The 16,600-nt window shown below is 47.7% G+C and overlaps 1 protein-coding gene across 2 annotated transcripts in view; it reads right to left on the reverse strand.

The window, feature by feature from the left end:
* Window positions 1-16,600, reverse strand: part of Map3k4 (mitogen-activated protein kinase kinase kinase 4) — a 93,722-nt gene that overhangs the window by 14,409 nt on the left and 62,713 nt on the right. For both annotated transcript variants that reach the window (XM_005363376.3, XM_026787338.1), the window contains exons 7-19: window positions 14,454-14,570; window positions 13,009-13,108; window positions 12,835-12,918; window positions 11,256-11,522; window positions 9,986-10,135; window positions 8,688-8,849; window positions 7,910-8,043; window positions 7,159-7,237; window positions 6,506-6,572; window positions 4,622-4,718; window positions 3,747-3,908; window positions 1,149-1,249; window positions 659-739 (exon numbers count right to left, since the gene is read on the reverse strand). In XM_005363376.3, the coding sequence (XP_005363433.1) occupies window positions 659-739; window positions 1,149-1,249; window positions 3,747-3,908; window positions 4,622-4,718; window positions 6,506-6,572; window positions 7,159-7,237; window positions 7,910-8,043; window positions 8,688-8,849; window positions 9,986-10,135; window positions 11,256-11,522; window positions 12,835-12,918; window positions 13,009-13,108; window positions 14,454-14,570 (1,601 nt within the window). The remainder of the gene's footprint in view (window positions 1-658; window positions 740-1,148; window positions 1,250-3,746; window positions 3,909-4,621; window positions 4,719-6,505; window positions 6,573-7,158; window positions 7,238-7,909; window positions 8,044-8,687; window positions 8,850-9,985; window positions 10,136-11,255; window positions 11,523-12,834; window positions 12,919-13,008; window positions 13,109-14,453; window positions 14,571-16,600) is intronic.

The raw sequence follows: 16,600 nt of genomic DNA on the forward strand, positions 1-16,600 counted from the left end.
GATGAGTCTCAAAATACCCAAACTACTTTACCTTTGCTGTCCTTAGGTTCTATTGTGACTGAAAGTGGGTCTTATGTGCTCTAAACTTGTTTTCAAAAGCAGGGCAAAGTAATGGCCACCACCTTGTTTGGGGGAACCACCATTACTGGTGGGCTGGCATAGAGACTGCTTTCCAGTTTCTGAAATGTCCCCCTCAATACACAAGAATCTGCACAGGACCTGACAGGGCCTGACATGGCCTGACAACTGTTGGCCCAAAGCTGTTTCTTGCTGCCACCCTGCTCTGGAAACTCATGCTAATCTAATACTTTCGTGCGCCTTGAATCATTGTAATGGAACTCTAACCAAGCCCCTATTTCTGTGCTAATCCAGCTGACAGGACAAATTTCTCATAGTAACTTACTAGTCCCACCCTCCCACCAGCCACAATTCCTTCCCCCAGTTTCTCAGCCTGAAGGTGAATGCTTACACTCACAAACGCTCACAACATGGAGGGACTGTGCTACTTAGAGGGTGAGTGTGCCCAAAGGCACAGAAAATGTCCACAAAGGTCATGGCCGTGACTATGACGTCAGAGGTACCAGCGAGGCCACAGATGTAACGGGGTAGACCTCAACTCGGAGCACCAACACGATCAAGCGCAGCACTTTTCTCCTACCTTTGGTCTGGCTAATGAGTGTGCGAAGTTCCCAGCTTCTCCGTGTGGATCCACTTGAGTCACTTCGGGGATACGCTGGCTCTGCAGAGGTTTTCATACAAATTAAGATTCACCTAAAAACAACCCTATGCTGAGGTGCTGAATGGCACCAACCACGGCCAACCTGCTCCTTCCTAGTGACTGAGTCTCTATTCGCTTTTAGAAAATGGCACTTTAGGGGGCTGTTGCCAGATTACAACAAACACAGTAGTACTTGAGTATTTCCACAGAAAGAGGACACTGAAGAATTAAAATATCAGGAGGGGCATTGTTTGTAAAACACAATGAAGAAGACTTAGAATATGCAAAGCTGTACTGAAAGGCCATGTGGACAGGGCTAAACCTGCTCCTAAAGCTTGGTGGCTCCCCACAAGTCCTGTTCAAGGACATCACAACTGGTGGGTCAGGACAAACAGGTGTGCTGGTGGGAAACTTTGACAGTGACACTCACCGTCTCGCTCTTCCGTGGGGCTCGAGTGCCGACTTAGAGACCTGAACTGCAGCTCTGCGGCTATGGATGCCAAGCGGTCATTTTCAGGGACGCTGGAACCCCTGTTTAACAGTAAAACAACAACAACTGAGCTATCAAGTCAATGGCGCATTAAATACAAAGGTCTATGAGACTCTTCTAGAGTCCCGATTCTCAACAGGACAGTGCTGCCTAGGGACCGCGGCAGTGTCTGTGGACACTTGTGACTGCTGATTGGGAGGGTGCAACTGGCACTTAGGGGGCAGAGGACAACACATGGGCAAGGCCCACAAAACCTATCACCCAAATAAATAGAGTAGCCACTGAGCCAGGGTCTCCCCGGGGTCTGACTGTAGGGCACTTGGCCTCAAAATCAGTTTATTTCACATTAACAACTGAAACACAAATAAAGCCCGTCTATTTAAACGGCAGTGCATGGAAAAGCCCACAGTTTAAGCCTACCGTGGATAGAGGGGCATTAACCAAATTAGGTGATATTCAAGGTTGTAAAAAAATTAAATTTAAAATAACTATAACAAGAGTACTAGAACGGTTACATGGTTCAAAAGATAGCCAATGTCTAGCAGTAAGAAAGGAGCGCCTAACAATTTCTCAAGCAGCGGCAAGCACCTGGAAAGTAAGAGGCCAGCATGTCAGAGAAGTTAGTCAGCCGCTTTCCTACAACAGAGTGAGCTCACAGGGAAAGGCTGTGATTAAATTAGGAAGAGTTACTGGAGCCACGTAACCCAAGACTACATGGAAATGGGATCTGCTGCTCAGCAAGTGGTTGCAGTGGATGCTCAGGCATCCAGGAGTGTGGTGCATCTGAGCAGGGGCGGGGGCGGTATGGTAACCAGCCACGGCCTCAGCGTGGGCTGCTCTGTGGGTAGCACCTCTACTGCCTTGGTTCCTTGAACTATCTCTGGTGCCACGTGAGGGCTAGGCCACTGACAAAAGGGAGGACTCCTGAACTCCTGTCCACTCCTAAACCGGGGCTTATCTGGGAGGCCATGGGGGTCATGCGATATCTCTACCTTCTTGCTTTCCTGAAGATGAAATAAGTCAATCTCATGACTTTCAGAGATTTTTGTGAGGGTAAATGGTAAGAAGTGTCCTTGGAGAAGTGGTGTATTTGTGGGTGGGAGGTAAGGGAGTGGGGGGAAAAGTTTGTCAATTTCTGTGGAGTGACAACCAGCTTGGAACACTGCTGAAAAGAAACAGGCAGTTCTTGAGCGTCAGTGGAAGCTGGTCAGGCAAGGCCAGCCTGAAAAATGTTTTGTTTTCAAATAAATACTGATGACAGAATTTAAGCCTAGCATAGCTATTTTCAAGGTCAACAAAACAAAATTAAACACCCTGGACACTGTGGGCTGACACAGGTGTCTCCGAGCTCCCTTTGCAGGCCATGCTGTGCTAGGACTTGTGCTCTCGGCAGAGTGCACCACCTGGCAGGCCCTGTGACACTCCTAGACTGCCATGGAAGGGAGCAGTGCAGGCCTGGACTCCCATACGCCTTTGGAGGACTCTGCTTACTCTAGCCATGCTCACAGACATATTATCTCAAAGCAAACCCTCTTACTCTGCATTAAAAAAATTTAATAAAAAAACCTTCAAAACTATGCTGCTACTAAAGGCACTAGAGGCCAAGTGGATCTGAATTAGGATCCTGAAGTACACAGCGTCACATAAAGACGCTCTCCTTATGCTGAGACAGCAGCTCCTCAGCTGTGGAACAGCTCTGGATGCAGACGCAGCAGCTGGGAAGCTGGGCCCTGGCAGTTACCATTCTCCCTGCTTTCCTGGATTCTGCACACATCACTGTAACAAAAGTCTAGGGAGCTCCCCATGGAGAGACGGAAGCGAATGTGAAGACATATGCCACGAAACGCTCCAAAACTAAAAACAAACAGTAAATGGGAGTTGCCTTTAATATTTATTTTATTTTATTGTGAATGGATTAAGCTGTAAAACATTTAACTTTTAAGGTTATAGACATTTATTACTAAAAATTAGGAATATTAATGCTTTTAATTAGTAGCAATAATAGAAAGCTTGTAGGCCGTTTAGACTGGTGTTAAAGTTCGGCTCACATGGCTTTAGCTTTCTGAGCTGCAAAGCCTCGTCTGCCCGCTTCCACACTGCCTCACCGTAGGCGCTACACATGGCACAGTCCAAGATGGTTCCACTTTTGACTAGACCTCCCCAGTTCCCCTATTCTGGGACACCCCCTTCCTAGCTGGAAGAACTCTGGCAGTGTCCGTTCTGCTCAGACACTGGGTGAAATTAAGTCAGAACTGCTTTGCTCTGACCCGGGAAAGACCGCGAGGCCCAGCGTGGAGTCCTGTGGTGCACTGGGGTGAAGACTGGCAGAGCCAGGGTCCTTTCAGCTAGTGCTGGCTCCACAGGAGAAGCATTACCATCAATACATCGTCTACTTCTGCTGCCTGCTCCAGGGTCTGGAGGCTATGACAACCCACAGGGGACTCCAGGCTGTCACTCTGTGACACAATGCTACCAACCCAATGGAAGGGTATGAGGGGCAATGGGGTGGGCGACACACTGCTGGTGTAGTGGGACTACCTGGTTTCAGGGGCAGTGTTGACGGGTTTGGCCGGCGCAGAGTCGCCACCACCTGGGCCAGGGCGGCCAGGGACAGTGGTGGCGGCGGCGGCGGCGGCAGCAACAGCAGCAGCAGCAACAGAGTTGCCATGGTTCCGAGCGTCAGAAGGCACGCTCCGAGTGCTAAGGCGAGAAGAGAGGCTTCAGGTACACAGGTAGGAAAGGAGGTGGAATGGTACATAATACATGGGTAGAAAGTGAAAAAAATCTCTAGAAGTATAAAATGCACATCGCTACTTAAGAGTTCTGGTCCATGGAAAGAAAAAAAGGAACTAGCATTAAAGGCCCTCGCCTAGAAATCCTACATGAAATCCTGATCAGAGGGACTGCGGTAAGAGAATGAGGATCCCACCACCACGGGCGTGTGAAGGTCAATGATGGAGCATCACTGTGAACATGGGGTGCTTCTGGACTGTCTACTTCACAACTATCCACACGCACGAATGTCAATAGTGGAATGGCCACCCCACCTATCTCCACTCTTAAAAAGACACCGAGAACTGTCCTCACATGTTCACTAAGCTTTGCACACTTAAATTTGTTTTCCCAAGGTAACTCTTCCAAGAAAGAAAAGGGAAGAACTACTCCAAAGGCAGAAAGCACCCAGTAGCTGGGGTTATAAGGAAGCTGGGAGCTAAATCATCTTGAAAGACTCAGGCTGTCTTTCTTCTCCAACTAAGACACTGCGGTGTGTCCTCAAGACAGCAGGAGAAAGCTCTAGGAAGCGTCTGGCCAATCAGAAAGAAAAACCCTGCACTCAGAGCGAGCACCCAGCTGACTCCAGAGCTCAAGCAAGCATGGCAGAGACAAGCCCATGGTGCAGGAGCGCCTCATACCTGAATCCCTCCGGGGTTGGGATGATGAGGTGTGGGTTGGGAGGGTCACTGTGGCATCGGGGCACCTTCACAGGACGGGGGCTATTCCGATGGATAGCTGCCGCAAATGTCAACAAAGGAAACTTGTTAAAGTGGGTGACAGAAAGCTGCCAAGCCAGACCACCTAGTGTAAATAAAGAGTCAACTGGCTTTGCCAGTAACCTAAACAAATTCACTCACTGGGAGAAAAAATAAGCAAATATTACCAAATATGTTACCTTCGTAAAAGTAAGCAAAATTATATTACATATTCAAACATTTTTCTACTAAAACAATGCTTCTGTAAACCCAGAGGTGAACATTACATAACATCTGCTGAACAAATGACTGGCAGGCATCTGGACCAACTGAACCACTCATGTGGCAGCTCATCAGTAAAAAAGGAACTCTTTCTGCCACACACACATGAAAGATTCCGCACACAGATGTCTGTGAAGGTTCTGGATGGAGATCTCTGCACCTCAACACATACAACCATGCAGGGTTATTTAACACCAAACCAGGCTAGGGACAGGCACAATTACCCTGGTCTCTCCCTAGACTTCCGCTCTTCTCCTTTTAAATGGGTTAATACGAGGCTAACGCATATACAATTTAAGATAAAACTAAAACCTAAAGCCATATGACACTTACAACTAGATGTCATCATTATTAACAAACTTCATGTTCTGGGGACTCAAGCCAGACCCAGCACGCGCTAAAAATGTACTCTACATCCCAGTCTTAAAATTAGATGAAACTCTAAAGGAAACACAAAACCAGAGATTTTCCTACTACAAAATGGACAGTTTCACCTCCCCAGGATCCTAGCAGAGGCAGTGACTGACAGGCTACCATTTTGTCTGTTCTAACACGTCTTCTCTTACACCACTGTCTGCTCTAACGTCTTCTTACACCACTGTCTGCTGTCACGTCTTCTCTTACACCACTGTCTGCTGTCACGTCTTCTTACACCACTTTCTGCTCTAACGTCTTACACCACTGTCTGCTCTTTTAACCAGGATAGCCAATGTTTGGCAAATGTACCATTTCTTAACTATTCTATGCAATTTAAACTTTCTATTTTGGAGTGCTCATGACTTGGTTTTACTCACAGACTGTATCAAGAATGACACAGTCTTTCTTAATAAACATTTTATTCTTCCCCCCTTTTTTTAAGACAGGGTTTTTCTCTGTGTAGCCCTGGCTGACCTGGAACTGACTCGGTAGACCAGGCTGGCCTTGTGCTGGGATTAAAGGTGTGTGCCAGCACCACCCAGCTAAGAACGGCATTTTTAAACAAACAAACAAACAAACAAACAAACAAACACCCCTGAAACCAGCACGGCATTGGTGGCACACACCTTCAATCCCAGCACTCAGGAGGCAGAGGCAGGCGGTGGATCTCTGTGAGTTCAAGGCCAGCTTGGTCTATAAAGTGAGTTCCAGGTCAGCCAGCACTACAGAGAGAAACCCTGTTTCGAAAAAATTAAAAGAAAAAAAAGTCAAAAGCAAATAAAAATTTACTCGAGTGGCAAAGTTGGAAAAACATGGAAAAACAAACAGTTCTCCTTCACGAGAGAAAGGAGGACCAGAGGAACCCCTCCCTGTTGTCCCTATACACAAAGATTTTAACAAGGAGAGCAAGGGTGCAGCAATAATACAAGACAAACAAAAACCAGTTCAAAGGTAAGGCTTAATCTTTCTGTAGGGTTTAGTAGGATGACTGTGGAGTTCCTGGACAAACCTCTTCTCTGTCACCCTCTGGATATTTTTAAAATACATCTTTTATTATTATAAATAGCATCAATCCTAAGACAGTTTGCTCATCACAACCAGTGTATCCCGTTCTCACATGGTACAAACCTGTGACAGGGCTGTGTGGCTTTCCTATGACATGGCCAATGCACTCATTCATCAAGGCTTGCAAACTCTAGAAACCAAAGAAAAATTGGAAGAAAAGAAAAGAAAGTCTTAATTCTATAAACAGCATACTACAGTCAGTCTATTTGACCTTCAATGTTTTTAGTTAGTTTAAAAGACAGAAGATACAAGGATAAAGTGGATATAAGCTAAGTACTATTTAAATAATATATCATACATTCCATTCTCATAAATAAAAGCAACTCAGCAGACTACTCCCCAGGGAACAATGCCATCTATAAGCAAAGATCAAGTGTCTCCACGGCCAGAGGCTGTTCAGAACACTGGGCACTGATGCTGTGCTCTGATAATGGGCACTCTGGGGCAACAGTCAATCCTGTTCTCAGTAACTTCTAAAAGGCAGTTCCTGAGCTGGCAGTTTATGAAATATAGAGACTGCATCTAATCTACAGTGTGAGGGTAGAGAATTCACCAGAGTCAGCTGCACAGAGCTGTAGTAACAGAAGGTCACTGAAAACCTCACCGCATTTTAAAGGGCACTTTTGTGGCTCCATGTCCTCATGGCAGAGACAGGAGTGTACCACAGACAATGCACCACCCAGTTTAACAGAAAAGGTATTTAGAGTGTGTCCTACCAGGAAGTCATCTTCTGGTAAAGCTGAAATAAAGGCAGGTTCAATGGCTTGTAGGAAATCGAATCCTTGAGTGGCCCACCTGTCACAGGAAAACAATAGCTGGGGAAATGCTGCAGACTACACAATACTAAAATCAGTGTAAAAGTAATTGGAAATGTACTGTCTAGGACAAAATGCTTCGTATTTTGGGGGAGGGGGAGGTGATCACTGTATAAACACCTGAACAGAGCGAGCTTACAGTGACAGACAGGACAGCTTATTAAAGACGATTCTAACGCCAAAAAGAACCATGAAGGCACTTAGGACAGCAGGCACACAGAGTCACCTGTGAGCCTGTCCCACGAGTTCTCACACTGCATTTCACAGGCAGACCGTCTGCACTGTGCTGATTTGGCTTACAAGTGTCCCGTCTGTTCATATGGATCACAGGATGCCTGGCCAGGTGTGACTCACAAACTTAGTGACCACTCTGTGCTAGTGCAAGTGCAATGCAGCGCATTACAGACAGGGACAGCTGACGCACACCCTGCACATCCCTCTGAGGAGGCAGGCCGTTTAGGACACATAAAGATTTTCTTTCTGCTACAATTAGCTACAAGCTTCATAGATACATACTGCCATTTAAAAAGTGCTGCGTTAGAATAAATGTTCTTGTATAATCTGCTCATGAATTTCACATGGCACACAGAAACAAAATACTACCAGCCTTACGTGCCTCGTGCAAGAATCAAGTGTGCTGCTCGGCTGTTACCTGGGTCGTGTGCCTCGGCCACTCTCACATTTGGTCAGGACGTAGTTCATCCATTTCCGGGCAAAGCTTATATATTTGTCTCCTATCTTCTGTCTGAACTCTCCAGACATCAAACGAACAACTTCTTTATGATACTGTTAGAAGATTCCATGCATACCAAAATTAACAAAACCATTTTAGCAATGCCTATACACAATAATGCTATATTTGCCCAAAATGTCTATTTCTAAAAATGAACAGCAAAGTCTAATCAGCATGTATACTCTGAATAACCCATAGAATTACAGAATACAGTCACAAAACATACTTTGGTAAGCCGGGCGGTGATGGCGCACACCTTTAAGCCTTTAATCCCAGCACTTGGGAGGCAGAGGCAGGAAGATCTCTGTGAGTTCGAGACCAGATTGGTCTACAAGAGCTAGTTCCAGGACAGGCTCCAAAACCACAGAGAAACTCTGTCTCGAAACCCCCCCCCCCAAAAAAAATATATATATAGTTTGGTAAATACTTTATTCATATTTAAATAAAGAACGTACTTTTATGTTCTTAGAGAACATTTTAAAATATAGTAGACAGTTATGAGTAGAAAATAAAACCTGGGCAATACCTGGCAGCTGGAAACTAACATTTTGGACACGTTACAGCAGTATAGGGGACATTCCTGACAATGCAATGATTATAATGAAGGTAAGACTTTTCGTAGAGAGTCCTTAAAGCCTCTTGTAACCCTCACAGCACTTTCTGGACTGTGCGGTGTTCCCTCGCCTTTGGTACCTACCTCGAACCCAAAGTTGTAACCCTGAATCATTGCCTCTCGGTAGTACTGCTGCAGCGTGGCAGACTCCAACTCATCAACCTCAGCATCGCACTCCAGCGTGAACATGTGGTCCACTCGGTCAATGGCGTCACTCACCCTGGTGCACAGCTCAAGAGCATCATTCTGAGGAGTCCCAAACCACAATCAGTCCAAAGAGAAGCAAACCAGCATTAACCACAGGAAGATGCCACCTTCACCATGGGCAGAGACCACTGAGGTACTTCATCCAAACATGACAGAGAAATCCTATTTTCACCATTATTTGTCTGAGATAGTCTTTGGCACCTTACAGAACACCAAGTGAAAACAACCCACATAAGGTGGTTGGACCTAATTGCACTCTGGTCTGTGAACAGGCACTGGTGTCACTGGCGTTTCTGTGCATTTCCACGGGATCAAAACTGGAGCAGCTAAGGCCTACGTCATCTGGTGGATAGAGACCGAGGATGCTGCCAGATATTCCACAACACATAAGACACCCTGTACCATCCTAAATGACAGAAGACAGCCCACCAGCCCATACAGCAGGAGACACCCCACCACACATACAGCAGGAGACACCCCATCACCCATACAGTAGGAGACACCCCACCACACATACAGCAGGAGACACCCCATACCCAATACAGCAGGAGACACCCACCACACATACAGCAGGAGACACCATACCACCCATATAGCAGAAGACACCCCATACATCAGAAGAACCCACCACCCCACACAATAGGAGACACCCCACCACCCATACAGCAAAGGACACCCATACCCCATACAGTAGGAGATATCCCACCATCCATACAGCAAGAGACACCCCACCATCCATACAGCAGGAGATACCTCATACCCCAGACAGCAGGAGACACCCCACCACCCCACATAACAGAAGACATCCCACTCCCTACAACCACTCCATACAACAAAGAATCACTGGCCCTAATGTCAAGGTAAAGGCTGAGAAACCCAGTCTTATTTAAACTCTCAGTGCTTCTGTATGAGATACCACAGTAACTCCCAGATGCTACAAGGAGGTGATGACCTCTGACCTCTCAGTGTGACAGTTCATAACCCCAGAGCCAATATTCTCATCCTTCCCAGTTCTACAGTCTGGGGAAGAACCTAAAAAATGTTTCATATACACACACACATAAGTGGACACTAGGAAGAATGGCGACCACTCACATCCATCACACGACATCACCTCACGCCACATGACATCTCCACAGCATTTCACCCAGAGGCAAGCATGGCATGGTCAGTACCTTGAGCTGCTGCAAAGCTTTGGCAATGACCGGCTGACTGGATGTCTGCTCGTGGCGAAGAGTCATCAGTCCCTCAATAGACTGCTGGAAGGCTTTTCTCTGAATTATGAGATGAGCAGACTCCATGACAACCAGGAGAAGATTGTCCACCTGGGAGGAAAGCCAGACGAGACCGGTGACTGCTTTCCCACTCTGCTGCAACCCCACCCTCAGACAGTGCCACCCTCCAGCTAGCCACCTGTCCAAGGTCCCCTGCAGGTGCAGCTCCTGTACCAGCTAGCCACCTGACCAAGGGCAGCAAGCACTGGTGACCTGGCTCTTCAGCAAAGGAAGAAAAACCCCACTCCCCACTGGGAAAAGGCACGGGCATGCACAGATTGTGTGTGTTGGAGCAGCCCGGGGAGATGGAAAAGACAGAGATGAAAGCCCCAGCATTAAGGACTAAAGCGCCAAGACTATGACTGTGAACCTCTAAGAGCCTGAGAGCCACTGTAGTATTTAGGATAGATCTGAGTGCTGCCATGCTCTCTCTCCAACAAACCACAAACCAACTGGAGAACTGGGGGAGGGAAAGGGGCTTGAAGCAGGGAAACTACAAACAGGACAGGCGAAGATGCCTGAGCTGTGGCAGTGGCCCTGGGAACTCCAGACAGATCATTTGCTGAACACACGTCTGGCTGCCAGGCTGGTGACTAGCAGAAGTGGGAGGACACGTTTACACTTGCTGCCACACTCCTGATTTAAACAAGGGAGTGAGCAGGCTTGCCTGTGAGTGCGAGAGAAAGAACAGGCGGGCGGGGTGGAGGAGCTCCGGGTGCACAGCGACATCTGCTCTCACGGCCTGAGCTGGAAGCCATGTGAGGAGGCTCCCGACAGCAGTCCTCAGTGAGTCTCAGAATCTGCTCTTCACTATACAAGTGAGAACTACGTGACAAGGCCAGCACTGTTTCTGTCCTCAGGGTCACTCTGGGACTGTGCTGTCTGGAATTATGACTCATCAATGAAATGGCGCCTTTTAAATCTAACTGACTGAACACTAAAAGGTACAAATCAAGCAGACAGGTTACTTCAAACATTCCAGTATAATCCGACACAATTAAACTAGCCGGGATACTTCTAGTACAATCATGCTAACTATTCATGTAATGAACCATACAGGCCCATTTTGGGGAGCATTCAGATCATGAGGGGTGATGTTTGAAAGCTGCCACGCTCTGTTTCATAAAAACATTCTGACCCGCACAGCTGGATGGCAAGTGAGGCCACCAACCTGCATGCTTCTCAGGGTATCGACAGTTTCCACCTGAGGCACAATTTTGACAGCCCGTGATTCCCAGGTGCCCCAGCCATCTTCCGAGTCACGGGCTCGGTCCCCGTGCTTGGTCAGAAGTAGGAAGGCATCAATGAAGACGTCATCCGGATCTTTGGAACAGTCCTTTCCCGTGGCAGCATTGAGTAGCTGCAAAATAATTCTTTTCTCCTCAGCAAGGCTGTCGGGGACAAACACGTGCAAGTTCTCTAAGCCGGGAATCTGTACCTGGAAAGCAAATAACCCAGCCTTAAACTAAGAAGCATGAGATTAACATCAGCCAGGCATGGAGAGGTGTATGTCTGCATTCCTAGCACTCAGAGCCCAACCTGGGCTATGTAGTGAATTCAGCCCCAGTCCAGGGGCTTGGAGCGGGAGTGGACAGTGGAAGAGATGCATCAGTGCCAACAGCAAGCTGAACTGCACATGGCTCTGCTGAGTACGGCTGAAGGAGAAGGGAGAGGGGCTGGGAGGGGACTTGGGGTAGCACTGAGGTTTCTACAGATGCAGGGCACTGCTTCCCTGTCCCACTGCCAACACTGTGTTCTTCACAAGGGTGCCTGGAACAACCTGTCAGTGCTAGGTTCCAGGAGTTGAGGGTCACCTTAACATGGAATACAATGCCATGATGGAGGCACAAGCTGCACAAGAGTCAGCCCTATGTCACACATTCCCAGTGTGCTGGCTAGTTTTATGTCAACCTGATACAAGCTAGAGTCACTGGAGAGGAGGGAGCCTCAAACAAGAAAATGACTCCATGAGATCAGGCTAAAGGGAAGCCTGTAAGGCATTTTCTTAACTAATGATTAATGGGGAGGGTCCAGCCCATTGTGGGTGGTGCCATCCCTAGGCTCATGGTCCTGGGTTTTTATAAGAAAGCGGGCTGAGCAAGCCATGGGAAGCAAGGCAGTAAGCAGCTCCCCTCCATGGTCTCTGCAGCAGCTCCTGCCTCCAGGTTCCTGCCCTGAGTGAATTCCTGTCCTGACATCCTTCAGTGATGAACAGTGATAGGGAAGGGTAAGTCAAGTAAACCCTTTCCTGCCCAAGTTGCTTTGGTCTTATGTTCTACCACAGTAACAAAAACCTTAACTAAGACATCCGGGCTTGGCATACAGTTGCCAATGACATGCCATATGCAGGTCCCAAAGTGATAAACCTCAGACTTAAAGAGGGGTGAAGATGGGTCCAAGAAGTAACTACGATGACGACTAGGATGCATTACCAAAGAATCACACCAGGACTACCGGATTAGAGACCTGCGGGCAAACACTAAAATCAGTGATACGACGTCAGTAATGTCGTTTCCATCTTCTACTGTAGTCACTACTTTAAACATGTATGACTAAGTTAATCAGTATACACTGTGGTTGATGCATTGTCTGCATTTATAAGAAAGATAAGTATGAGGAAGCGTGTTCTAGTAGGAACATGTCCAGTACGTGTGCAGACTGCCAAGATTATTAACTCTGGACGTAATGAACAAGCAGCCTCTTTAGAATGCAGTGGAGACCAATGGCCCCGAGATCACCGTGGGATTCACCTTGACATACTGCTTCTCTTTCAGAACGTCCAGGAGTTCTTGGACCGAGGCAGACAGTACAAACTCTGCTGCTATTTCCAGGTCCTAGGATGACAGAAGAGAAGCCTCTTTAGGATCGACCTTAAGAACAAAACAAGGAAAGGGCAGCAGCAGCAGCCAGGCTGGGGGACTCACCTTCCGCAGCATTTTAGCAAAGCCCAGCGCCTTGGAGGCCCTCTCCCGGGCTTCGTGGAAGAGCTCCTTGAGCGCGCGGCTGATCTCTATGACAGACCGCCTGCCGGGGGAAGTCAGTTAGTTCACACAGGGGCACCCGAGTACTGATCTCTATGACAGACCTCCTGCCGGGGGAAGTCAGTTCACACTGGGGCACCGGAGTACATGAGCCGCTAGTAACAAATAGGCAGCACATTTCAAATCATAGCAACAAACTGCTCCCACAGATTTCCTCAATGCGAACAAGCAGTTACTGAGGCTGTGGCCAAAATCCTGGGAAGCTTGATCCGCAGAGTTCTGCAGAAAGTGCTCGAGTATTCCATGTACACAGGGGACATCAAGTATCTCTCAAGTAGCAGTATGCTTAATTTTCTAGACATTGCTATGACAAGTTCTTAGAGTTTAAAAGCTCATGATATGACTGAAAAGAAATACACACTCAGTGTAGCCAATACAGCTAGCCCCCAGGACCACCTGGCAGATCATGCTGACTTGTGTGGCAGAGTGCTGCCACCACAGTTGATCACAGGGGCAGGACACCATGGAGCAGGCATGGTAGCACACGGAGGCCCTGGCAGATGAGGGAGCTGTCAAAGCTGTTGCCTAGCTCACTGCCTCGATACTTCAAGTCTCATGTCAACTTTACATTTATAACTTAAAACTACAGGGCCACACAAAGGCTCATTCTGTGTCTCAACTATTAGTGTTTTACCAGCTCAGAGCCTCAGTGGGAATGGAATGTCTATACCCAGATGTTAACTGCTCTTCCCCAGACTCGGGTCAGTGAGTAAAACGCCTCAGCTCTGAACATGCACCTGACAGACAGATGGCACACAATGGCTCTATGTGCAGCATCTCATAAGACATAAGCACACACACAGATACATAATACACGGACACACACAGACAGACAGACACAGATACATAAATACAAGGACACACACAGATAGACACACACACACATGGTGGGTGCAATTTCAACAGTTCAGTGGCATCTGCATCACTGGAGGGAATCCAGCAGATGAGTCTACCCTGATTTTCAACAAAAAGGATAAGACAAGCATAAATAATAGAAATGTGCCAAACGGCATTAAAAGGTAGCGTGGACGGCTACAGGGCTTTAAAGGACAAAACGTAACATCTAAAGACACAGCAGGAAAACATGGGGAAAGAGTGTTGCTATAGCCATTTTCAGTTAATATCCACTATATTTTTATCATGTTGAAGTTTCTATAAAGAAGTTTTCATGTAAAGCCACAACCAGAAGACCACTGATAACCCTCCCTCCCCGTGCTGTGCCCACCCCAGGGCCATCACAGTCCAGTCTGAACAAAGACCTCCAGAAGCCCACTGGGAAGTAAGACTCCCACAGCAAGAAACAGAGAGAAAGCCAGTGTGACGCCAACCTCAACTCGTCAGCTGCACCGTTGTCATCAGCGCTAGTCCACAGCTCTGCACAGCTCTCCTGCAGGCCAGACTCCAGAAAGCTGCCTGTGGACTTCAGCAGCATCCCTGCGATGTCACTGGGGGCAAACAGCAAAGCAGAAGGAGAAGCAGCTGTCACTGCAACAGTCACAAATCAACAGGAGGTTTCTCTTGGCGCACGACTATGAGAAACACAGAAACCTAGATGATAGCACGGGCCATCTCTGTGCTATTACATGGAGCATGAGTATAAACCGTAGTGGTAAACTGTAGTAGTCATGTGATTATTCACTGTGATTGTTTAAATGTTCAAGATAGTATAAAATGCCTCAAAACAAAAAAACCAAATGATGGTCTAGAAAAGCAAAGTACTGAAACACAGCTGGTTTTCCTTCCCTCAAAGTTAGCTCCTACAGCCAATGAACACAAATACTCCACACCGGAACTTTCCCAATGAGCAGACAATTTAAATACTAGTATTAATGGACAAGCCCACAGAACAAGGTCAATCACTGTGGTAAGCCTTCACCATGAAGGAAAGGCAGTGATGATTAGGGAAAGAGAGAGCAAAGTACGCAACCATCAAATGATGGGGAACACTGGGTATCAGACGAAAAAGTCAAGGCTAGCTGGCAGTAAAGCCTCTCCTGGCAGAAAGCCCTGATCAAGCAAAGGCTGAATGTCAGCAGGGTCATCCAAAGGGGAATGGATGGATCTTCAGGGAGCAGACTGAGGGGGACAGGAGTCGAAAGATAATGAACTTGAACTGGATCATGGTGTGAAGCTGTGTCAAGCATGAGGCATGCCTGGAAAAGCAAAGCCTGGCAAGAAACTCAGAAGCACATGAGGTCAGGCCACGCTCTGGAGAGCCTGGCTATCATGCTAACTGGTTTAATCACATGGCCATCAAAGCTTAAATGTTCAAGATGGGGAGAGCACAGGTCAGCTATGGTAGCCACACCATGATGATTACAGGGTTGCTCTTCACAGACGGGGAGGAGCTGTGGGCCAAGGACCAGGTGGGACAGAAGCTTCTGTCTACACAGGTGGGGTTTAAAATACCTGAGTGGGAAGGAGACTTGGTCAGAAAAGGATTAAGAATATCACAGAAAGCATTGGGATGCGTTCATTTAACAGCTACTGGGCTCCTGCTATACAGAAACAGCAGTGAACATGAGAGCAGAAGCCCTCTACTGGACAGAAAAAAATAACAAAAAATGAAATCCTAAGTACTTGTGGGTAAAAACTTCTAAATATTATAGGAAGGTAACATTTGCAGGACGGGGGAAGTGAGTCAGTCATGAAAGTAACTATGACAAGTGGTCCCTGGGCAGCAAGCTCCATCTGCCCAGCCTGCGAGCACGGGAGGGACAGCTGTGGTTGCACAGTACGGAGTCCGGGAGCTGAGGACACACACTGGACGCTGGACGAGAAGGCTGACTGCATGCAGCCCTGACGCCCACTGCTTAAGTGTCCTCCCTGACAGGGAGCTGCTGAGTGTTCCGAGGCAGTCTGACTGGTAGACGGCTAGACACGAGCAGTCTGCAGCTGGTGCTGCGAGTGAGTGGGGGATCTGGGCAGGAACACTGAGACTGCGCTGTGCACACAAGGAATGACAGAGTGCACAGAAGGGGTGCAGTGGGAAAAGGAAATCTAGTCCATGCCATGTCCTTGCGGGCATCCAAGAGCAAAGCTGAGGGGGACGTGGTTGGCTCTACCCTGCTTGGACCCAGAGAGGCTGCTCCAAGGCAGGGGATGGGAAGAACACTGGGATAGACCAGAGGTGACAGCGCAGGGAGAACAGCCAGAACCCTGGAAGCTGTTCTCCGAACAAGGGGCACAACGGCAAAGTCCAGAGATGGCTTTGGGGAATGTGAGACAAAGACACAAGTGTGACCGGAGAAGTGAGAGCAGAGTGAAACTGAGCAGGACACATGGACACTAACAGAGCCCTCTAAACCCGGAGACATCCCCACAGGACTGGGAAGCCTGTAAGCTCACTGCTCACTCAAGATGAAGACGCAGTATAAGAACTGAGAGCCATGGAGGAAAGTGGCAGATGCTTCTGAGACACCAAAAAAAGTAGACACAAGATTCTGACACCAAGAGAGGACAGAGATTGCTGAAG

The sequence above is a fragment of the Microtus ochrogaster genome, linkage group LG9 (assembly GCF_000317375.1).
Source record: "Microtus ochrogaster isolate Prairie Vole_2 linkage group LG9, MicOch1.0, whole genome shotgun sequence".
Lineage (NCBI taxonomy): Eukaryota > Metazoa > Chordata > Mammalia > Rodentia > Cricetidae > Microtus > Microtus ochrogaster.